General features: G+C 33.9%; 1 protein-coding gene and 1 long non-coding RNA gene across 5 annotated transcripts; both read left to right on the top strand.

Annotated features, from left to right (window-relative positions):
- Positions 1-801: 801 nt before the first annotated feature.
- LOC108455579 (elongation factor G-1, mitochondrial) lies at positions 802-6,995 on the top strand. The gene is made up of 20 exons (XM_017754130.2): positions 802-1,335; positions 1,420-1,641; positions 1,725-1,846; positions 1,944-2,094; positions 2,557-2,628; positions 2,784-2,879; positions 2,975-3,063; positions 3,146-3,212; positions 3,803-3,841; positions 3,944-4,004; positions 4,187-4,296; positions 4,393-4,467; positions 4,564-4,632; positions 4,733-4,854; positions 5,135-5,260; positions 5,375-5,495; positions 5,603-5,703; positions 5,809-5,869; positions 6,303-6,356; positions 6,449-6,995. The coding sequence occupies exons 1-20, from the start codon at positions 931-933 to the stop codon at positions 6,551-6,553; spliced, it is 2,268 nt and encodes a 755-aa protein (XP_017609619.1). The 5' UTR covers positions 802-930; the 3' UTR covers positions 6,554-6,995.
- A 3,079-nt stretch (positions 6,996-10,074) lies between these two features.
- On the top strand, positions 10,075-24,820 carry LOC108480551 (uncharacterized). Of its 4 annotated transcripts, XR_008285732.1 has the most exons (5): positions 10,152-10,740; positions 10,816-10,946; positions 11,069-11,697; positions 12,219-12,325; positions 12,408-12,647. It is a non-coding gene; the product is annotated as an uncharacterized LOC108480551 (long non-coding RNA). The 4 variants fall into 4 exon arrangements; XR_001870647.2 differs by having other exon boundaries at positions 10,075-10,946; XR_008285731.1 differs by lacking the exons at positions 12,219-12,325; positions 12,408-12,647 and adding exons at positions 23,859-23,941; positions 24,503-24,820 and having other exon boundaries at positions 10,151-10,946.
- Positions 24,821-24,938: the final 118 nt, after the last annotated feature.

Genomic DNA, 24,938 nt, shown 5'->3' on the forward strand with positions numbered 1-24,938 from the left:
AAAGTACATTACCGTCCAGTACCACTATAATAGTGGTTTAATTGCTATAAAAATCCCTCAACCAAGTTCTACTTATTAATTCATTAACAATTAAAATTGATATTTTTATGATTTAGTCCCTATACCTTAATTTAGCAGTAATTCGATAAAAATTACCTAACCCAAATTCAATTCACTTCTAACACAACTCCATAAATATTTAATAAAAAAAATTTACGAGTACGATTTATGAAAACGGGGTTCCAAAACCTCACTTTTCGACACCACTGACTTTTGAATCATTACATAACTGCTAAGACATATGGTTATGGAGATTAAAATGGAGGATGGACTTTATCACTATACTTTAGGGACCAATTCAAACATTGTCATTAAAGACATGATGGAAGATAAGGAGAGACGACCTCCTAACTAGTAATAGCTTGAGTTTGTATCTATCTGTTACCCAATGAAAGAAAGGGCACTACCTTTGGTTGCTAGATTTGGTGTATGTTGTGGAGCTCTTTTATGTGCTGATTATTTTTTGGTTGTTGCATAAGTAAATGATATCAAGAATTCTTTCTTCAATAGAGACATGCCATGATATTGGCTACCGCCTATATTTAGGCATTGGCTTCAAAACATGACCTCAGTGGTATGGTTGAGATATGAGGTTGGGACCCTTGTGCTATGGTTTGTTGGTCTCTTTTTGGATTGCTTTAGGGCCCAACTACATATTTAGAACAAGAACTAATGGGCTTATGGAAAGCAAATGAAGTCACCAAATAGGCCTGGACGAATATCCAAATTAACCGACCACCGGAGAAAATGAATCCGAATTGTTCCTGATCCTAACCCGCCCCATTTTCAGAACCCGAACGGGAAAGTAAAAGCCCCTTATCTTGGGTTTAGGGTTTTACCCGCACCAAGCAGCACTACCCATATTCCACCATGGCGCGATTCCAAAGATCCGCAGTCCCGCGCCTCCTTTACACCTTGTACTCCACCAAAGCGGCGCCCTACTCTTCCCCCTCCCCGACGGCCGCCCTCCTACTCGGGAACTTCGAGGTCCGTCATTTCGCTGCTGGCAACGTCGCGCGAGCAAAGGACGACAAAGAACCATGGTGGAAAGAGTCCATGGAACGACTCCGAAACATCGGAATCTCCGCTCACATCGACTCCGGAAAGACCACACTGACAGAGCGGGTTCTCTATTACACCGGCCGGATCCACGAGATCCACGAGGTTCGCGGGAAAGACGGCGTCGGAGCAAAGATGGATTCCATGGATTTAGAAAGAGAGAAAGGAATTACTATCCAATCTGCTGCCACGTATTGCACCTGGAAAGATTACCAGGTTCGTATGGTATTTTGAATTTGACCTAATTTGACTCTTTGTGTTACTTATTATGACGTGCAAATTTTCCATCTGCTGTTTCAGATTAATATAATCGATACGCCTGGTCACGTTGATTTTACGATTGAAGTCGAGAGGGCGCTGCGTGTTCTTGACGGTGCCATTTTGGTTTTGTGTAGCGTTGGTGGTGTACAAAGTCAGTCAATTACTGTTGATCGGCAAATGAGAAGATACGAGGTGCCAAGACTCGCATTTATTAACAAGCTCGATCGAATGGGAGCTGATCCATGGAAAGTTCTCAACCAGGTACATTCATGTAACTGAATTGATGTTATTGAACTTCACACATTTAATAGTGGCATGCTGATCGTTTCTGTGCCTGGTGTCAGGCAAGGTCTAAGCTTCGGCATCATACTGCGGCTGTGCAAGTTCCAATTGGTTTGGAAGAAAACTTTAAGGGACTTATCGACCTTGTGCAGCTAAAAGCTTATTATTTTCATGGTTCCAGCGGGTTTGTTTCGATCTCTCTGGTTCACTTAATTTTTCTTCGTGTGACAGCCATTTTCATTTCCTGTTATTTCTTTTTGGTCATATAATAACTATTGCAGAGAAAAAATTGTGACTGAGGAGATACCAGCAGATATGGAAGCCATAGTTGCAGAAAAGAGACGTGAACTAATAGAAGTGGTTTCTGAAGTGGATGATAAACTAGCTGAAGCATTTCTAAGTGATGAGCCTATTTCCCCTGCTGATCTTGAGGTCTGTTCGGGGACTGGTGATTTATTTAATTCTTTTTTTCTACTGATAGAAAGTCTATTTGATGCTGCCCATCTAGTGTCCCTTTTGCATTTAAAAAATGGCAGGGAAAATAGCATGCCTGCCTTCACTTTGACTTGATGCCCATCAAATATTCAGAGTCCATGCTTGCTTCTGAAATTTGAATATGGATGTTATGGGCTGATGGCCTTTCAGTGGATTTACAATGATCCTTCATGTTGAATGGTCTTTCATTGTACTCTATACGTGCTGTACGGGTGGACGATGGAGGCTTTTTCTTGCATCGAACGTTACAATGTGATATTAGCTTAACTATTACCCAAGTGTAGACCACAACATTTATTTTTCTATTGTTTTAACTTACAGTTCTATATGTTGCTGCTTCTTTTTACTTGATTTATGAACTTGATGTGAGTTCTAAAATTTATAGCCTGCTCTGAGCAGGAAGCAGTTCGTAGGGCAACCATAGCAAGGAAGTTTGTTCCTGTATTCATGGGTAGTGCATTCAAAAACAAGGTATTTTATGATTAATTCTGTTCTTTGGTTCCCATTAATTTCAGTCAACCAACTTCTGACAATAAGGCAGCCATCAGAATTTCGATTATTTTATTTGTTTATTTATCTGTTGGATTATTAGATGCCACTTATTTGATACTTTCTCTTCTGCACAGGGTGTACAACCACTTTTAGATGGTGTCCTTAGTTACTTGCCATGTCCAATTGAAGTCAGTAACTATGCTCTTGATCAAACAAAGAATGAAGAAAAGGTATAAAATTGATTACTTCAAGTCCTCCCAAAAAGGTTTTGATGAATCTGGTCAGAAACTTTTTTTAATGTAATTCTTTTGTAATTCTCTTGTAGGTAATGTTGCCTGGAACCCCAGATGGACCACTTGTAGCATTAGCTTTTAAGCTGGAGGAAGGGCGGTTTGGTCAGCTAACATATCTGAGGTAATGTTGCTGCATCATTTTCCGTTGTTGTAGTGCATGTATTTCATGCTATATTACCTAACAATAATTTATATTGGTGAAGAGTCTACGAGGGTGTGGTTCGAAAGGGTGATTTTATAGTCAACGTAAATACAGGAAAGAAGATTAAGGTAAGTTATTATTATTATTTTATTTCATGTTCTCTTGCTCTAATTTTTTCATTCCTTTCTTGAGCTTTTGTTTTATTTGATCTTTTCGGGCAAACACATCCCATTTTTTGTAGTGGATGTTTTATTTGTTGTCTGTGAGTGTGAATTGGTCTTGAGCTGAGTTAGATGGACCTCCACAAATTCATTTATCAAACTAAAATTCGTTTTTGGTTAGCATTTTGTGATTTTGATAGAAAACACTATCAGTTGAGATTTTGAAATGCTGTTACCTATGATGTTTGATCAAGTATCTTCCATATGCATGTTAATTCCAGCCTGATATGCAAGGTGACTTCTCATCAAAATTGGGTAACATTGGTTCTTTTATTAATTGTAATGTTCATATTTTGTATGGTTCTGTTAAGTCAGGACATGTGTCATTTTTGGTGTTCTGTTTTATGTGATAGACTTCCATGACACTGAAATACATTTTTTCATTTTAACGTATTTTGTTTGTTTGTCTCCTCTTTCCCTTTCTCTATAACTGCTAACCTTATCCTCGGGGTTTAGTATACAATAATACAAGCTAAATATTTTTTATTTTGTCCCAGGTACCTCGTTTGGTTCGGATGCATTCTAATGAAATGGAGGTTGGGCTTTTCTTAACATCAGTCTTAGTAATTATGCTAATGGTGGGACCTTTAAATAGTAGTTTTATTTAATATTTTCCCCTTTGGGATTTATGCATGCAGGACATTCAAGAGGCACATGCTGGGCAAATAGTTGCAGTTTTTGGTGTAGATTGTGCTTCAGGTCCTACTACTCACTTTTCATACTATTTTTGGATGTTTAAATTGTTTTCAAGGAGCTTGGCTATGCTAGGGAAATAAAAATACCAAACTGATTGTTGGTTAAACATGCAACGCTATTATTTTCCCTTAAGAAAAGCCTGAAAAGCTTTTAGATTATCATAATGTATGGTTTTGCGTTTCCAGGTGACACATTTACAAATGGGTCTGTCAAATTCACCATGACTTCTATGAATGTCCCTGAGCCAGTGATGTCATTAGCTGTTCAGCCAGTTTCGAAGGACTCTGGAGGGCAAGTGAGTGCTTTCTGGTCACATATAAATGCTCGTGTGCACACATTTGTTCATATCATTTGGTATTTGCTAATGATGAATCCTGTTTCATTGAAATAGTTTTCAAAGGCTTTGAATCGTTTCCAGAGAGAGGATCCTACATTCCGTGTGGGCTTGGATGCAGAAAGTGGGCAGGTGTGATATGGAAAATTTATTTTCAATGATTCTTCTTATTCTTATACTATAGACTACTTTCGTCATTTACTAACAACGTATTTATTTATTACATAGACAATTATCTCTGGAATGGGAGAGCTTCATTTGGATATATATGTGGAAAGGATCCGGAGAGAATACAAGGTTTTCACCTGTTCTTTTGTTGAGTATATAAAATAGAAGGTTATAAGAATAATAGAATTGAAATTTTCACTTTTCAAGTAACTCAAGTTCCTTAAAGCAGGTTGATGCAACTGTTGGAAAGCCTCGTGTGAATTTCAGGGAGACTATAACTCAACGTGCTGAATTTGATTATCTACATAAGAAGCAATCTGGAGGACAGGGTCAATATGGACGAGTGTGTGGGTAAGCAGCTAAGATATTGTGTTTTTTTTTTTTTTTGGGGGGGGGTGGGGGTTGGGGCAGTGCTCATCTTTCCATTGAAATCTTATTGATATATCTATCATAGGTGTAGTTTCATGATGCCTGATTCGCTTGTCTGATACTGCTCTTTTCTGATCTGGGCTGACTATATATGTTTCAAGATTTTGTTTTCATTTTCTTTGTATAATTATTACTTGGCAAGTTTGTCCAGCCTTTCCTACCTTGTCCAATGATGTGATCTGTTGATTTCTTGTATTGATAGGTATGTTGAACCACTTCCGCCTGGGTCTCCAATTAAGTTTGAATTTGAGAACATGATTGTTGGACAAGCTATACCATCAAATTTCATTCCTGCGATTGAGAAGGGTTTCAAAGAAGCTGCAAATTCGTGAGTGCAAATCTTTGGCTCCCATGTTTCTGAAACTCATACGTAAGGAATGATGACTTTTTACGTAGTTTTAGTGTATGATTTGATGTTTTGGCCTTTTATTCTCATGTACAGAGGTTCATTAATTGGACATCCAGTTGAAAATATCCGGGTTGTTATAACTGATGGTGCTTCTCATGCGGTAGATTCTAGTGAGCTTGCATTTAAGTTGGCTTCTATCTATGCTTTCAGACAGGTAGGTCTAATGCTTATGATGTGAATTTATTTATTCTTTTGGTTTCCTTCCTATTATTCTTTTTGGCTCACTGTTGCTGGATTTTCTTATTTTCACTTGTGAGACAGTGTTATAGTGCTGCAAGGCCTGTGATATTGGAACCTATTATGTTGGTTGAGTTAAAAGTACCAACAGAATTTCAGGGTACAGTAGCTGGTGATATTAACAAGTGAGTCACGGCCTTTGTCCTTATACTTGAATGGTTTTTTGGACTGAGCAATTCTTTGATCGTCAACCTTTTTCATCTGAATTTCTGCATGTCAATTATGTGTAGGAGGAAAGGTGTTATAGTTGGAAATGATCAAGATGGAGATGATTCTGTAATTACCGCCAATGTAAGTGGAAATTTACTTCTCTTGAATAGTTTGGCTTAGCTGCATTCCAAACAATTGATTGAACTTTTGACCGCAGTATCTGGTTCTTATTGATGTTCTTTCTATTCTATTGAATTAATCATTCATTCTTTATGGATAAACTTTTAAGGTTACTTTTAAGGCTACCCTTGTGTTAAGTTAAACTCTGGTTCATCTTTCTTGAGATTGAATCAATCCTTTAATCATGTAAAGTAAAAATCTTCAGGTTGTCTTGACATTTGAGCATCAATGTTGTAGATAAAATTATATTTAATTATCCTTTGATGTGTGTAAGTCATGTTATAGTTGTGCATATGGTGTATTTCATGCTTATGCTATGCTGTACTTTAGAAACGTGATTTTCCATACATGCTACTGACATCATAGCTGAAAAATCATTTGCTCCTCTTTCCAGGTACCATTGAACAATATGTTTGGTTACTCAACGGCACTTCGTTCAATGACACAGGTAAGACAAAATCGATTCATAGACAGGGCATTTGGGATTTCCCTCCACATGTAAATTTATTTTCATACATGTATTGCATTGTGTGTGCACAGGGTAAAGGTGAGTTCACCATGGAATACAAGGAGCATTCACCAGTTTCTCAGGATGTGCAAATGCAGTTAGTGAACACACACAAGGCCAATAAAGCAGTAGAATGAAGGGACGGCTGAGGAACTAACCATAAGCCCTTAATAGTCTTTTCAAGTCTATAATTTGTTGTGATATTCATTTTTGCTATATTTATTTAGGCTATATGTTTGATCATATAGTAACATTTTTGGAAGCACAATAAGTTTAAACCGTCTGTTTGTTGGCCAACATGAGCCGGCAAACATTTATAGGCATGTTTTTTTTAGGGAATACGGTACTGTAAGGACTTATTTCCATACTGTCCCAAGGAAGCAGAGAAAAGACCTTACATTTCTGGATGCAGAACACATACATACAGAATTCCATGTTTTTTGAGGATGAGAACCCTTACCTTCAAAACTTTAGATCCTATGTATGTAATATTGCCATCACAGTCCTTCCGTTTAACTTGTTCTGAGTCAGTATTAAGGTATTGGTTTAAATTGAAATTTTTAGCAATCGACCAAGAAATGGTTTCTTTCGTCTAAGCTTTTGATGAAATCATTGGAGATACACGATAGGTCATATCTTTTGGATGTATAGCTTCTATTCGTATGTGGTTGCATTATTGTTGTTTCATTTGTATGTTGTGTTGGCTATAAGTTGATAACAGACGAGATGTTGACAAGGCAAATAATATGGCATTGCATGATACAGAGCTACTTTTGTCCGTTTCCACATTTTTCCACATACAATACGTGGTGCTTGTGCCTCTTCTATTTTTCTTTCGGCTGTCTTACAGTTTCTTTCTCTTTTCCTTTTTCAAACATTTGGTGGGATTGGGAGGCAGCTTTAATCTTCATTTCTAGTTTCTTGAATACGGTTTTAGTTAGCTTAAGTTGCAGGTTTCATATATAAGAAATGTATCATAATTTATATTTCTTTAATTGCTTACTTTTAGTTTACTTCCTATTTATTGTTTGAGAAACAAAAGAAGAAAAATTGACATCGGCACACTTCCTAATTTTTAAACACTGCATCCTCAGAATATAAGAATAAAAAAAAAAAAATCTTTTCAATAACTCCAGTATGATTGAAAGTAGAAGAGAAAGAAAAATGAAGTGAATGTCTTGAGTAAAGTAAGTGGAGGATATCTTCCGTACACAGTGTGTCAAACTTTATCTGTGTCAGCCTCTCACCAAATGTCATCAGAGGATCAGTGTACTCCCATATTTCATTCATTATCATTATCTCAATTGGGTTGATGCAGTGTCTATTGAAACAGTTTGATGAAGGAATTTAATTTCTCAAGAAGTGAATAGAAAATGAAGAGTTTTGTAAGAATTGCATTACTGGGGGTGACGTTTACGCCACATTTAAATGTCTGCCACTATTGCTTAATGATCATTAAATACGGGAAAAAGCTTGATCTAACAAGGAATGAAGTCCTTTCTTAAAATGATCAAACATTTCTACCACCCTCCCATCAATTAGACGCAGCGGGAATTTGGATGAGGTCCGTACTAGGACAGATATTGGCAAAGCAGTCTATTAAGTTCCAAGCTGCAGCTCTAGTGTTTTACAGTTCATCTCAAACTGTAATCGATGCGCAGTCTCACTCCAAACATAATCAACTATGTGTTGAATTACACTGTTTTTCTCTTTTAAAAGGAGAAGGAAGTATGGGATGTTGAATGATTGGTGTTAATTTCAATTTTAATTTATTCTACACTCGCACCACTCAAGTTTTCGGGTGAAATAAACAAATATTCTTTTTTAAATAATTTTGCAAAGCAACTGGAAAAAATTGTTAGTTCTTTTATTAGTTTAATTAAAATGTTGAATTTTTTTAGTGGATAATTATTTCAAGGTAAATTATTAAAATAGTCACTTTTGTTTGTCTCAAGTTATATTTTAGTCATTTATATTTGAAATGTTATGTTTTAGTCACTTACGTTATCATGTTCTAACATTTTAGTTACTGAACGTTAATTGTTGTCAATGGTGTAACAGTAAGCTGACATGGCATGTTAAATAATAATTTCAAACAAAAAATTTAGGTTAAATTATATAACTGGTCCCTATATTTTTTCTTTTTGAGTAATTTAACTTTTTTTTATGCTTTTTGAACTTTCTTTTTTTCTATTATCTTCTCCTTATGTTTTCCTCCCTTTTCTATTTTTTTTAATGTAGCTTTTTTATATTTTCCATTTGTTAAAACTAGTCATTATACTTTTATTTTCATGAACAATTTAACTTTTTCTTTTCTTTCTTCATTTTCCTTTTCTTCTTACCTTTTAATTTTATCTCTTCTCATATTCTTCACTATAGAAACATAATTTTTACCCACGAAATAAACCAAGTCATTATTTCTTTCACATGATTTTTAAATTGTATTTCACTCAAATCCGAATATCAATATTTTTTTAATTAAATATTGATTTGAATATAACCTAATTTTGAAACTAAAATTGGATCTAACCTAAACTCGAGAAACTTTGTTGAGCGTGGACTGCCATAAGTCATGATTGGCAAGGTCTTCGACTGAGGCTAGCTTGTGGACAAGGTCATTGAGAGATCCAAATTGGTTTGTTAAAGTGATGATGGACAATGAGGGTTTATAATTGTGCGGTGAGAATATGCGAAACAATTTTTATTTTGGTTTCAGCTTTTGCCTTTTATTTTTTCATAAGCATAAAAAAGTTTTAACAAATGGAAAACATAAAAAAAAACTATGTTAAAAGAGATGGAGAAGGGAGGGAAACAGATAGAGAAGCAGAAGAGAATGAAAAAAAAAATTAAAAGAACATAAAAGAAAAAAAATTAAATTTCTCAAAATGAAAAAATATGGGGACCAATTGTATAATTTAACCTAATTTTTTTGTTTGAAATGATGATTTAACGTGCCACGTTAGCTTATTGTTACACAGTTAAATGTAATTAATAACTCAGTAACTAAAATGTTACAACACGTTAATGTAAGTGACTAAAATATAATATTTTAAACATAAGTGACTAAAATGTAACCAGAGGTAAATAAAAGTGACTATTTTAGTAGTTTACCCTTATTTCAAAGTAGTCAATAAATTTTAAAATTTTTAAAAAATATTTAAAATATGTGTTTTAATAAATTAAAAATTAAGTTCAAGTTATAAATATAAAAGTGAAATATTTAAAGGACAATGTTATCCCTATGTTTGGATTAAAAGTAGGAAAAAGTGAAAAGCTAAATAAATTAAGAATTACTTATTATTTTGTTTGGATAGTTAAAATTAGTGAAAGAAAGAAAAATTAAATAATTTTAATCATTTTATTTAGATAAACGTGGAAAGGAAATGATTCATTATGATAATATTTTTACAAATTATAACCTTTTCTTTATAAATCTATTTATAAAAGAAAGAGAGGACAAAAAATCATTTTACATCGTAAAATTTACTTTCCTTTCTTTAGCTTTCTCCCCAAAATTGGGGTAAATAAAAAATAAGGGAAAGCAATGGATACTCAATTTTTTATGGCAATTATAGAGAGAACTTTTAAAACGATTTTAGCCATTAGATTAAAATAAATGGCTCTAAGCTTTAGATTTTGTGTTTAACATACCTTTTTTTTTTTAAAGAAACTAGGCTTGTATTATACAGAACAAAAAAAAGGAGGTCCAGTACAAGATAAATAGAAACCAAGCAAGACAAAAAATGAAAACCAACCAGATCAAATCCTAAAAAAGCCCAATACATGGCCCACGCAACAAATAAAAACCCTAACAAACGGAGATGATCAGATATCAAAAAGCTGAATGGCAGCAGAAACAGTTGGAAACCAAAAGATCTATCGAGAAAGAAAACTAGAAAGGCTAACACACTAACTACAAGCACAAAGAGAAATAGTGGCGATCCAAACAAGGGCACAGAGGCATCGCCGGAGCAAAGAGAAATCTTCCGAAAAACCAACCCCAAACCCCTAAACACTCCCAAAAAAAACAACAAAAAACCCACGAAAAGCGCCCCCACCCCTCTCCATTGCCCCTAAAACACCTCACAAACTCGAGAGATGATCACACTTTACCACCCGTTTCATAAAATCGAGAACACCTCTGCACATATAAATTTCATATCTTGGATATAAGCGTCGAGGATCGATAGATCAGGTCGGGAAGATTGGACCTTACAAAGTACCGTGAGGGAGTCGCCTTCAACAATCACATATGGGAAACCAAGAGCCAGGCCTAAGTGGACCACATGAAGACAAGTAGTAGGAAGAGCTACAAAAGCCGAAGGTATGTGTTTACAGACCACTGTGTGTGAACCCAATACAATCCCATGTCTATTTCTGATAACAACTCCCGCGCAAGATGTCTTAGAAGGGGAATGAAAATCCAGCATCAAAGTTGTTTTTCAAACAGCATCTATTTGGGGGTTGCCACTGCTCAACCCCAATCAGGCGCCTAGGAAGCTTCACCTGTGCCATATCTAATTCTAGAAGGTAAGTCTCAACCTGTTGAATTAAAACATGCATTTGTATAATGACATTTTTGTATACACGACGATGTTGAGCATTCCAGATAAACCATAACGCAAACACAACTTTCTTGGAAATTGTAATAGGGTAAACTTGAATGATGTAAAATAACCAGTTCTGCAAGCATGCCTCCAAAAGCTCACTAGGCTAAGTTATGTGCCGGTCCACCCATATACCAACAACAGAGGGACAGTCACAAAAGATGTTCTTTAAAGTTTTAGCAGCAGCCGAGCATTGAGCGCAACAAGCATTAAAGGGCAGCTGTTGGTTGTACAGATTAAAGAAACTAGGGATGAAATTATGGAATATACGCCATGTTGTAAATCTTTTTGATTAAAAATACTAGGTTGTATTAAAAACAAGAATCCAACAAGAAAAGCCCAAAAAACTAAACAAAGCCCAATTCAAAAACAAAACTAAAAACAGTACCAAAAAAGAAACCGAAGCAAACTAAACGTTAAAAATGAAAAAAAAAACATAACAAAAGCAACAGCAACCCAGCCTCATGAGTTGTCATCTTCTAGAGAATTTTAAAAATATCTGCACCTCAACAAACAAGCTCCTGGAGAAGACAATCTGATGAAATTATAATCGATTCAATTTCTTCTCACAAACCACACATTCATTTTAAAACTTGACTAGGTTACGGGTTTCATCTTTATCCACGATCTATTTCTGATTCAGTGATTTCCTGACCAACATATCCATTAACAAGGTACGTATTTCTTCCCATTTTTAAACCTTCAGTTGCCAAACAATGAGCAAATTCGTTTGCTAGTCGTCTCACATGTTAAAACTTACAGCCATGAAAAACCTCACTCAAATTTTTAACATCATGAATATAAAGTCCTATTGTTGATTTGTGCCTCTTAGTATTTTGAACTTTCTTGATTACCGTCAAAGAATAACCTTCAATCACAACATGCATAATCCCTAAATCTCTATCCACAATAACTGCTTGTAAACAAGCAATGGCTTTAACTGCAAAAACTAAAGGTATATTCTCGTGAACCGTCGTATTAGAAGCTAAAATATCTCCTTTAAAATTTCTGACTATGATTTCTAAGCGGGATCTGTTTTCCTTGATATCAAAAGTAGCATCAAAATTGATTTTAAAGAACCCTTGCTGCGGTGGTCTCCATCTATCAGAGTCTGGGCTTAAGGCAAGACTCTTTCTATCAAGCTTTATTAATTCATGAATATAATGCTTAATGAACTTCGTTGTCTCTGCTCTAGATTTCTTTTGCCCCTCATGAATCCATTGATTTCTGCTAGTCCAGATAGCCCAAATGGCACAAACAAATATTCGGCACACATCCACCCTACTGTTTAGCAAAACCCAGGTAAACCAATCCATAAACTCAAGTTGTGACGTTTCTTATAATCAAACATAATCTAAATTTTCCCATGTCTCCTTTGTAACAGAACAATCATGAAAAAGTGTTCCCTTATTTCCAACCCTTGTATATATCTTGGGTAAACAACCTCAGTAGTTAATCTCTTTGGTTGAAGATTCACTAAAGTAGGAAGATAATTAAAAGTAGTTTTCCAAGTTGTAATTTTTATTTTAGAAGGAAGATCAAGGTTCCAAAGTTTCTTTTAGCATTTTGTATTGTCAATCGGCTTGTAATTATTTGGGTTATTAAAATTACCTTGTAAAAGTAACTTGTAACCGCTATGCACCGTGAACTCATCCATCAACTCGCCCCTCCACACTAGAAAATCATTTACACAATATAGAAAACGTGGGAATAACCTACAAGACACTATTAATAAAGACCTCTTTTCCACCTTGAAACAAAGGTTATATACACCAATTTTCAATCTTATTGCACAATCGGTCTTTTAAATGTTGAAACACCCTCTTTTTATTTCTCTCAATGATATTTGACAAACCCAAATACCTTTCTAGCTCAGTAGAAATACAGACCCTCAAAGAGGTCACAATCTGCACCCCAAGGGACTCCTCAACATTAGAGCTAAAATAGATAACCGACTTGTCAAAATTCACACATTGTCAGAAAGAATGCTCATATTCTTTCAAAATATGTTTCAACACCAAAGCCTCTCCCTAGGTTGCCTCTTTAAAAAGGATACAATCATCTACAAACAATAGATGGGATATTGGAGAACCCCTTGACTAATTGTGGCCCCCTTTACTAGATCATTTTGAAGTGTTGATCGCATAAGGGAAGACAATCCCTCGCAATAGAGAAGAAACAAGTACGGACTAAGAGGGTCATCCTGTTGTAGTCCTCTAGCTAGAGAAAAAGGACCCTGTAACACCCCTAACCCGTATCCGTCGCCGGAATAGGGTTTCGAGGCATTACCGGAAAATATACAACTTTCATACATTCACATAATCACTCAGATCATATTCGAAAGCTTACCTTTGTAACTTCAATTAAATAATTCTTGAATCATTAATACACAAAGCACAAAACAATTTTATTGTATTCGCATATAACCATTTTGTTATCTTATAGCATAAACTATTATTCATATGGTCAAATATACTTCTTTTACATTGAAAATTCATGCACAAATTACCATATCAATATGAACCATTTTAAAACACAAATGTTAAGTCATATCATCTAATTCGTAAGCTAAAAAACATGTCTAATCATCATATATTCAAACAACTTATGAACCATTTCTAAGCATAATTACTAAGTCAAAACATACCTAAATTTATATGCTAGCACAGTAACAAAATTACTAATACACAACCAATTCATTTTATCACCTATTCAACTATCAAAATTAACCCTTTTAGTCATACCAATTCCACCATTAAATTTTAAGTTAAAATTAACATTTAATAATTGAATACAAATATCAACTCGTTACTTTAAATATCAAACCACAAACAAATATGTCATTTGCATACGTATCTAATTTATCTATCATTAGCCGAATATGCATGCACATCATTTACCAATTCCAAGCAAATTTTACAAGAAAAAGTATATATCAAATTTTATGTCAATAATGAACCACACCAAATAACCAAAATCACAATATAGCAAAATCATCTCATAGTTTAACAAAACATGTACCACATTTCACATAATAATCCATTTTCAATCTTCATTGCTGAATACATCCATTCATGATATCATGCATATCTCACACATATCTTATATCATTAAAATACACATTACCTTTGAACATGATCAAGCTAAAACCAATCATTAGGCATATTACTCAATCATATATATTTCCAACAATAATTTCACTATATGCCATAACCAAATATTCTTTAATACCAAATCACATAATAAAACCTTAACCAAACATAACAACCAAGTTCACATATATTTTTATCTATGCATGAACCATAGCCGAATCAACCAAACACACATCCAAAATCACCAACCATTTTCAATGCGTATAACACATATAAACTTGACTAAAGTTTCATATACTCACGTAAAATATTAGCCATTTTCGCATGGCTTAATATATACATAACTTCAAACTTAACCAAATATAATCTAGCCTATACATGCCATAGGTTCAAATTCAAACTTATAAAGTACCAAAAACAATCGATAGTGTGATAGACTTTGCTGACGATCCTCGAGCTCGTAACTAGCCTCCAAAATCTATAAAACAGAGGCAAACATAGACACACACAATAAGTTATCATAGCTTAGTAAGTCATAAACAAATAAATAACTCAATGACAATATCAACTCAATTTAACCAAACCAATTCATGCTATCATAATCACATTTAATTTCAAGCTTACAATTTCATATACAACATATACTTTCATATATAAATTTTACCTTGGCCGATTATACATATATCTATTATCAAAGTAACATTCAATTTCAAAACCATAGTACCATTATATAACTAAATATATATACACTCATAAGCATATACTCTTGAATTAAACTTTAATATCTCATACTTATACATAGCATGTGGCTAAATATACTTCACAAATACACTTATATTTACATTAGCATCATGCATATTTTGCGTGACATATCAAATAACCAACTTACCTTATTTTCAAATAGGTAATCAATTATCACATATCTGTTCATTTAGCTCAATTTACACATTCGATCACAACTTAACGTTGCCCATTGAACCATTCGGAATTGAATAGGATACTCAGAGAATCACACATATCATACAATGCCAATGTCCCAGACATGGTCTTACATGTAATCACATATCGATACCATTGTCCCAGACAGGGTCTTACACGAATCAAATACGATACTGATGTCCCAGACATGGTCTTACACATAATCACATATCGATGCCAATGTCCCAGACGTGGTCTTACACGAGAACACATATCAGAAATCCTATGTCATGACATATGTATCCTAGCTATTCCTAAGGTTCGTACGGGGCTTTCAAATGTCGTAACTCGGTCGAATCGAACTTGTACACATAGCTTTCAAGCATATTCACATTCGGCTATCATATATATATTTTCATATAATTCATTTCAGCATATAAAACTTGTATTTATTTAAAATTAACAACATCTATTTGCTTATAAACTTACCTCGGACAACAGTAATCGGAACGGGACGACTAATCGACAACTTTAGTTTTCCCCCAATCTAAGTCCGATTTCTTTGGTTCTTGATCTAAACATATTCAAATTAAAATCATTCAAACATATTTTCATTCAATTTAGTCCAAAAGCACATAAATGGTCAAATTGCCATTTTACCCTTGACATTTTACACTTTTTACAATTTAGTCCGAATTGTACAAAACACAAAACATGCAAAATTTGAATACACTATGCTTAGGCCGAATGTTCCTTATGTTCATACAAGTCCATACATTTCATTTATTTCACATTTTAGTCCCTCAATTTATTATTTTTTCAATTTAGTCCTAATTACTCAAAATCATCAAAAATTCCAATACAAAACATATTAATCCACAACATATCTTTCATAATTCATCAACTAACATCACAAAACTCAATTATTCATCAATGGCATAACTCAAAATATTCATCAAAATAAAAAATTCAAGCATGGGCTTTGTACATTACACTGCAACAATCTAAAAAATGTAAAAATTATCAAAAACCGAACAAAAACTAACCTCGAATCAAGCTTCCAGAGTGTCGAATACCCTAATCTATATTTTCTTTCTTTCTTTCTCAAGTTTCAGTAAGAACAAAGTAATGCATGCTTATTTTAATTTAATGTTTTATTATAAACATATTATTACACTTATTACATATTTAACCTTTAACTTAATATGTAAAACCATTATAACATAAGGTCAAAACCGTCCATCATATATAATTATGGTCTAATTGAAACTTAAATACCTCATGTAATAAAGGCAACATCAATTCGGCCCCTTTCACATTTAACCTTAAAATTTTTATTTTACGCGATTAAGCCTTTTTTTATTAAATCGACACTCAAACAGCAAAATTAAAACACAAAATTTTCACAGATATAATCACACATAAGAAACACAAAAATAATTTTAAAATATTTTTCTAACTCGGATTAATGGTCTTGAAACTACCGTTCCGAATAAGGTCTAAATCAGGCTGTTACAGACCTAGATTACCATTCAAAAACATCCAAATAAAAGATGGAATTGATGCAATGCATGATGAGATCTACCCAAGCTCGTGAAAACCCCATACTTAACATCATTGCTTCCAAAAAAACCCTATTCAACATGGTCGTAGGCCTTACTTATATCCAGTTTTAATGCAAACTTCCTCCTTAGACCCCTTTTCTTTCATCGAAACTTATTAAGAATCTAATAAGCCGAACATGTTATCCGTAATCAAACGACCAGAAACAAAAGTGCTCTGTGCCTCATCCATACACAAATGCAAAATAGTTTGAAATCTATTGACCACAGCCTTGGAAGTAATCTTATAAATGACAGAACAAAGGCTAATAGGGCGAAACTAAGTCATTCGCGTAGGATTCATAATTTTAAGAATAAGCACAATATTGTTTTTATTAATATCAGCAAGAGACATCCCACCATTGAAACAAAATATGCTAGTATTTCTAATAGAATAACGCTGGAAGCCCATCAAGGCCCAATGCCTTAGTTGGTGCCATTACTTTTAAAGCCTCTTGGATGTTATCATACGTATAAGGTGCTAGTAAAGAGGCATTCATGACATCTGTAACACATGGAACAACCCTCTCAAGAATGCATCGCGGATCTTCTAGTTCTTGAGACATGAACAGATACTTAAAGTAGGTAGTAGCAATATCGCACAACCCCTCATCCTCACAGACCAAGGTGCCATCATCTGTAATCAAATAGTGTACTCTATTAATCCTCTGTCATTGATTTAAAAATTGATGAAAAAATCTCGTTTTACGATCCCTCATTTTTAGCTAATTTGCCCAAGCTCGCTGTTCCAAAAACAATTCTATCATATCAATCTCCAAATTCAACTCCAAATGAGCATTCAAAAGGTCCATCAAATTATCATCCGTTCGATCCACCATATCAAGAGCTTAAAGTCTATCACGCAAATGCCGAGTCCTCCCACCCTTACTATCCTGTAATCTAGCAGCCCAACCCTTTAGTCCCTAACAAAGTAGTGTCAACCGCTAGGGAACACAACCCTTAGTACTACCCCAAAGTTGATGAATCTCAGAGTCACAAGAATCTTCCAAAACCCACTAGGACTCAAAATGGAAAGAATGCACCTTATGCTGAAAAGCTTTCAGTGTTAATCAGAATAGGACGATGATCTAATATCAAAAGAGGCAAATACTTCAAAGAAAAAGGCGAAAAATGATCCTGCTAAGTAGAATTAGCAACCCCTCGATCAAGCCATCAACGAATATTATTGTCAGCTATATTACCCTCTTCCCAAATGAACTACGGACCCTCGTAACCCAAATCCTCTAGAAAATAGTTTGACAGGACATTCTAGAATTCTTCCATACGTTGTTCCTTTCTGACTATCTTACCTCTCTTCTCATAAGAATAAAGGATTTCATTGAAATCCCTACAGACCAACCAAGGAAGACTCTAATCCTATCCCAAATTTCTTAAGAAACTCCAAGCCTCTATCTAAAACCACACATCTAGAGACCCATAGAATCCTGTGAAGGGCCTGTAATGACCCAAAATTCACAAGCATCGAAAAAGTACATTAACGGGCCTCCGTCTTAGTAAATCGAGTTCAAAAATAATTACTAGAAATATTTATGAGTTTAGCAATGTGTTTAATTAGGTTTAAATTAAGTGAATTTAGCTTAATTTAGAGTAATTAGTAAAAAAGACTAAATTGAATAAGGAGTAAAAGTCTAATTATAAATTAATAGGAAATAATAAGGACCAAATAGGCAATTAAGCCTATTTGGGAAGATGATGACAAAAGAGAGTAAAAATCTAATATATTTTTTAAAATAATGATTATATAAATATTTAATTTAGTTATAAATTTCATTAAATCAATTTAAAATAATTAAATTTTTATATGATAATAAAGTATGATTTTGACAAGTGGATGGTAAAAATAAAAATAAAAAAAATACAAATGTAATAATAATAAGCATACACTTGTAACATGATTACATGTTTTCTTATTAATTAAGTAGAAGATATTTATATATTATATATAAATAAATTATTATAATATATTATTAGTAACTAAAACAAATAAAAGAAATAGAATAAAGAAAAGAAACAAAAGAACAGAGAAAAGAAAACAGAAAGCATTCGAAAAAACGGGGAAGAAAAAGGAAAGAAAAGAAAAGAGGAAAATTGGGATTTTAAAGCTTCAAGGTTGTTTGCTAACAAGGAAAACGAGGCATCAGCATTCAAAGGAAAAGAAAAGATCGTTGAGGACTAAACTCGTATTCCGGGTTTGTATTACTATAACTCAAACTATTTACTAAATGTATACTGAATTTATAGTTATGGAATAATTAAGTTAAGGTAAGTAATATATTTGAAATTAAATATGAGAATGTGTGAAAATTTATTTATATATGAATTAAGATAATAGATGTTTGAATTGATTGTGAATTGAAAATTTGTATGTAAGTGAATTGAAAATTTGTGTGTAAATGAAATTAAAATTGGAAAAGTAAAATAATACCCTATTAACTTGACGGACTAGATTTGATACAAATGGCATGCCATTGGATTTGTGATGTGATGAGGAGATTGTAGTTCGGCTGAGAAGATGTTTCTGTTATTATATACTTTGGTTTATCCGAAGAGGCATTTCATGCCTTACTGGTGTGTTATGGAGGATTTATAATATTTCAGGTGTGTTTGGGTTGGACATTCTGGTGTGTTTGGGTGGAATCCGCGTATCTGTCAAAGTCCGAGCCTTGTTAATAGGGTAAGTAATTGAAATAAAATTTTGAAAATGAGATTAATTGTTTTGGCACTATTGAAAAGTATGAGAAAGAATATATGAACTAAATTATGATTTGAGTTGGTATGTGAAAAATGAAATATGAATTTAAGATTTATGAAGTAATATAATTATATATATAATCAGTTTAAATGATTATAAAATTTATGGTTGATGTTTGTAATTTATTAATGTTAAATAGTCTTGATTTATAGTAATACCACTGAGTATGAAATACTCAGCGTACGGTTGTTTCCGTGCATAGGTCATTAGGGTTTCGGATCCAGTCTAGCATCCAAAACAAACCCAACTCCAACAAGAAGATTTTGGTGATGTATTTCTTCCTTTGGTTAAGTGGCATGTACTAGGTAGTTGAATATAAATTATGTGTATACATTAAGTTAAATGATTTTGGTTGTATATAAAGGATTATAATGTTTTGGATTATGAATATGATACAAAGTTATGAAATGGTAGATTTGGTATTAAATAATTGAAATGAAATAAATATTATTAACTATACTTATATACTAACATGTTATCTTGTTTAAACTAAGGTATTAAATTATTATTTAATAAAAATTGGATGAAATTGAGTATACTTAATCATTGGTTGGAGTATTGATGTTGGATTGTTTTGGGTTTAAAGTTTGCAGGGGGTTTTATGTAAAAATAAGCAGAAATGCTGTCGAAATTTAAAAAAAAAATTAAATTAAATTATGAAAAATTTTCGGAGAATTTGAACAAGTTCCGTTTCACTTTTAAATTTACGTTTTAGCTTCGAGCTATATTATTAGGACTTAACTATTATATTATTCTATGAATATTATTATTTATTTGTGAATTATTTTGTAAGTTGTCTGATATGTCTGGTAATGCCTTGTAACCCTATTCTGGCGACGGTTTGAGGTTAAGGGGGTGTTACAATTGTTGGTATCAGAGTTATCAGGTTTAGTCGATTCTCGGGCTAAATCGAGCTCAGAAGTGAGTCTAATAGTACATGCCACTTTTGAGTCAAAATTGAGTCGGGATTTTTGGATGCTGACCTATTTGTTTGTTTTTATTTTATAGATTAAAGATGTCAGATGAAAGAATAGAAGATACCGATCAGGAAATGTATACTGGTGATGAAGAGTCGTATCGATTAGATGAAATCGAGTCGGTAACACCTAGCATAAATCCTGTAAGAAACCAACCTCCTAGAGAAGAAAGAAGAAATGATAGAGATGATTCTGATATATGGAGAAAAATTTCCGATGCACTACAAAGAATAGTAGAAATTGTTCCTGCTATGACTTCAGTTCCAACTCAAAGACAGGCCCCGATAAAGGAATTGAGAAAGTATGGTGCCACTGAATTTATGGGTCTGAAAGGAGTCGATCCGTCTGTAGCTGAAAATTGGATGGAGTCGACTAAAAGAATTTTACAACAATTAGATTGTACCCCCCAAGAGTGTTCGATTTGTGTTGTATCGTTGCTACAAGAAGAAGCTTACTTATGGTGGGAATCAGTGGTTCGACATTTACTAGAGAATCAGATAACTTGGGATCTATTTCAGAAAGAGTTTCAAAAGAAAAATATCAGAGAAATGTATATCGAAGACAAGAAACAAGAGTTTTTGACATTACAACAGGGTGACATGACAGTAATAGATTATGAGAGAGAATTCTCGAGACTCAGCAGATATGCCTCAGATTTATTCCAACTGAAGCTGACAGTTGTAAGAGATTTTTACGGGGTCTACGAGATGAGATTAAATTACAGTTGGTATCTCAACGTATTATTGAAATGGTGGACTTGATTGAAAAAGCTAAAATGGTAGAACAAGTGTTGGGCTTCAATAAAAAGACTGATAGTGTTCGACCAGCTGGGAAGCGTACGGGAACTACCAGTTCGAATCCTCAACCGAAAAGACCAAAAGAATCTCAGAGTGATTGGAGATTCAGTTTTAGATCGGACAAAGGTGGAAGAAACAGGGGTAAACAGATGACAATATCTATTGGTAGTGTGATGGTCCATCCCGAAGTATAGAAATTCCAGACTGTGAGCACTGCGGAAAGAAACATTTAGGTGAATGTTAGGGGATAACCCGACGATGTTTTCGATGTGGGTCTATAGATCATTTCATCCGAGATTGTCTGAAAGGTGAAAATGCCACACCTGTAACATCTCAAAGATCAGTACCTACTGTTCGTGGCAGAGGATCTAGTAGGGGTGGTTCGGGTTCTGTGTCTAGAGGTGGAGGTGTCAGAAGAAACAGCGATATAGTTACACAACAGTCAGAGGCTAGAGCGCCGGCCAGAGTGTACGTAGTCCGGACCCGTGAGGAGGGTGATGCACATGATGTTGTTACATGTATATTTCTATTGTATTCTGAGCCTATTTATGCTTTAATTAATTTGGGTTCGTCACACTCATATATAAATTCAAAACTAGTTGAATCGGGGAAATTAGAATCTGAAATGTCTAGAGTTTCTATAGAAGTGTCTAGCCCTTTGGGACAAACGGTGTCAGTAGATAGAGTATGTCGGAGGTACCCATTAATAATACATGATAAAATGTTTCTTGTAGACTTATTGATCATGCCTTTTGGTGATTTTGATATCATTTTGGGTATGGACTGACTATATGAACATGGGGTAGTTTTAGATTACTATAAAAGAGGTTTATTTTTTAGACAGAAAATAGGGATAGAATTGAAGTGAATGGCATCCGTACAAGTGGTTCGACACACATCATCTCAGCAATGAAGGCTAATAAATTATTGCAGCAGGGTTGTTTAGTATACTTGGCATACGTTATTAATTCTGATTCAATTGGGAGTCAGTGCAGTCAGATTAAGACTGTATGCGAGTTTCCAGATGTATTCCCAGAAGAATTACCGGGCTTACCACCTGATAGAGAGGTTGAATTTGCTATTGAAGTGTATCCAGGTACAACACCAATTTCTATACCTCCGTACCGAATGTCGCCCACTGAGTTGAAAGAGTTAAAGGTGCAGTTACAAGATTTACTAGATCGTGGATTTATTAGACCAAGCATTTCACCCTGGGGAGCTCCAGTGTTGTTTGTTAAAAAGAAAGATGGTTCTATGCGGTTATGCATTGATTATCGACAGTTGAATAAAGTGACGATCAAGAACCGGTATAGATGATTTGTTTGATCAGCTTAAGAGAGCTTCAGTATTTTCAAAAATTGATTTGAGATCTGGGTATTATCAGCTGAAGGTGAAGGAAAGTGATGTGTCTAAATCTACCTTCCGTACTCGTTATGGCCATTATGAATTTTTGGTAATGCCATTTGGATTGACCAATGCCCCAGCTGCTTTTATGGATCTAATGAATTGCATTTTCCAGCTGTAGTTAGATCAATTTGTAGTGATTTTCATTGATGATATATTGGTATTTTCGAAGACAGAGGCAGAACATGATCAGCATCTTCGAATAGTTCTACAAATTTTGCGAGAGAAACAATTGTATGGAAAGCTCAGTAAATGTGAATTCTGGTTATCAGAGGTTGTATTTTTAGGACATGTAGTATCTGCTGACGGGATTAGAGTTGATCCAAAGAAGATTGAAGCAATTGTTCAGTGGAAGGCGCCAAAGAATGTATCGAAGGTGCGCAGTTTTCTCGGTTTAGCTGGGTATTACAAGAGGTTTGTAAATGGATTCTCAAAGATAGCACTACCAATGACTAAAATATTGCAGAAGAATGTTCCTTTTATCTGGGATGATCAGTGCCAGAAGAGTTTTGAGACTTTGAAGCAAATGTTCCTTTTATTAACATTACCATTGATAAGGTTAATGGACATAAATGGCCTAATGTTTGATGATTAAATAATGGACATAAATGGCCTAACGTTTGATGATTAAATGGTTTAATAACCAAAGGTAAAAATGTAAACTATGTATTAATGTATTATTAATAAAAAAAAACATAAAAAAATATGGTTTCATTCATCTTTCTTCAACCAAATAACAAAAGAATAAGAAGCCATTGAAGCTTTCTAACATTCGGCCATTGCATGATTAAATAGGTAAGTCTATTTTGCTCGGTTTTTTATGATTTCTACATTTTTGTGATCGTTGCTTTAAATACTAGCTAGCCTATGCCTCAATTTTTGAAAGTGTTGATGACTTTGAAAGTTTCCATTGATAAATTCATGTGTTATTGAATGTTTGATGATGGAGAATGAGTATTTGTTGATAGATTATCATGTTTTGTAAAGTGATTTTGAGTAAAAATGCATATTAGGGATTTTAAATTGAGAAAAGTGTAAATTGAGGGGTTAACTTGTGAAATAAATAAAATTTTTGGGCTACTAGTAGTCCCTATGGAATTTGGTCAAGCATGGGTTAAATTGAATTTTATGAATTTTGTGTTTTTATGAAATAAGGACTAATTTGAGAAAATGTGAAACTTTAGGGGCTAAAGTGTAAAAATGCTCAAATAGGTATTTTTGGATGAAATTGAATGAATTGGTGATTAAATGGGTTAGTTTTGAATACATATAGATCAAGAAAGGAAGAATTCAGATTTAGATCGGGGAAAATCGAAGGTTATCGAGTAATTCTGATTCGTCAATTTTGAGTACGAGGTAAGTTTGTACGTGATAAACATTGTTATAATTATGCTTTTAATGCTTTAATAATGCATAAATTGTATATATATGACTACGATTCCGTAAGACGACAAATCGACTATGTTTGGCACTTAGTGTGCGTTTCGAGATAGCTTCAGCTATATGTGGCACTAAGTGTGCAATATAGAGATAGTTTCGATTTAATGTGATGGCACTAAGTGTGCGATATCGTTATAACTTTGGCTAATCATTTTGCACTAAGTGTGCGAGTTCTTAGAGTATTGAAAGATATCCGAATGATTTAACATATTGAACAAGAGGTGAGAATGAAATAAATAAATACGGGAAAGTACAAGTACGTACGATATCTATGTGGTAGTTGATACTATGTGTATGAAGCTTGATGAATTTATATATATATGATAAATAGTCATGGATTAGAATCGAATGATGATATGAGACTTACTAAGTGTTTATTAATTGATGATTTGTATATTATGAACTATTGAGTAAATATTTGGTACGAACTTACTAAGCTATGAAGCTTACTGTGTGCTATTTGTTTTTGTTTTATAGAGTATCAAAGCTAGCTTGGACATCAGGGATCATCGGGAACCATCACACTATCGACTACTTGTTGGTACTTTTGGAGCTTTGTATTTATGGTATATGGCATGTACAGGCTAGTGTTATTTTGGTATGTTTGAGTCATGATTTTAGCCATGAGATTTGGATTGTAAATGTTGTTATGTATGGCCATTTAAGTTGGCTTGAATTGTGTTTGATAAGTGATATGTATGTGATGTATATAATGCCTTATATGTTGGCTTATTTTGATATATTTTCTATAGTTGTTGATATAGCTAAAAGGTTGTTCTTTTGATTGGTTATTAATTGTTTTACTAATGCTTAGAAGTTGGCATATTGTGGTTTGATTTGAGATGATGATATGGTATGTTATGTGACTTGAAATAAAGGATAAGTTGATGAGATAATGCATTTGGAAATTAGG

This window comes from Gossypium arboreum, chromosome 7, assembly GCF_025698485.1.
Source record: "Gossypium arboreum isolate Shixiya-1 chromosome 7, ASM2569848v2, whole genome shotgun sequence".
Lineage (NCBI taxonomy): Eukaryota > Viridiplantae > Streptophyta > Magnoliopsida > Malvales > Malvaceae > Gossypium > Gossypium arboreum.

What these genes read in the sequence shown, in the direction of transcription:
- LOC108455579 (XM_017754130.2), top strand. Translation starts at nt 931, where the DNA reads ATGGCGCGATTCCAAAGATCCGCAGTCCCGCGCCTCCTTTACACCTTG. An exon ending in GCACCTGGAAAGATTACCAG is followed by an intron (nt 1,336 to 1,419) that starts GTTCGTATGGTA and finishes CTGCTGTTTCAG; the next exon opens with ATTAATATAATCGATACGCC. An exon ending in TGGATGCAGAAAGTGGGCAG is followed by an intron (nt 4,468 to 4,563) that starts GTGTGATATGGA and finishes TTTATTACATAG; the next exon opens with ACAATTATCTCTGGAATGGG.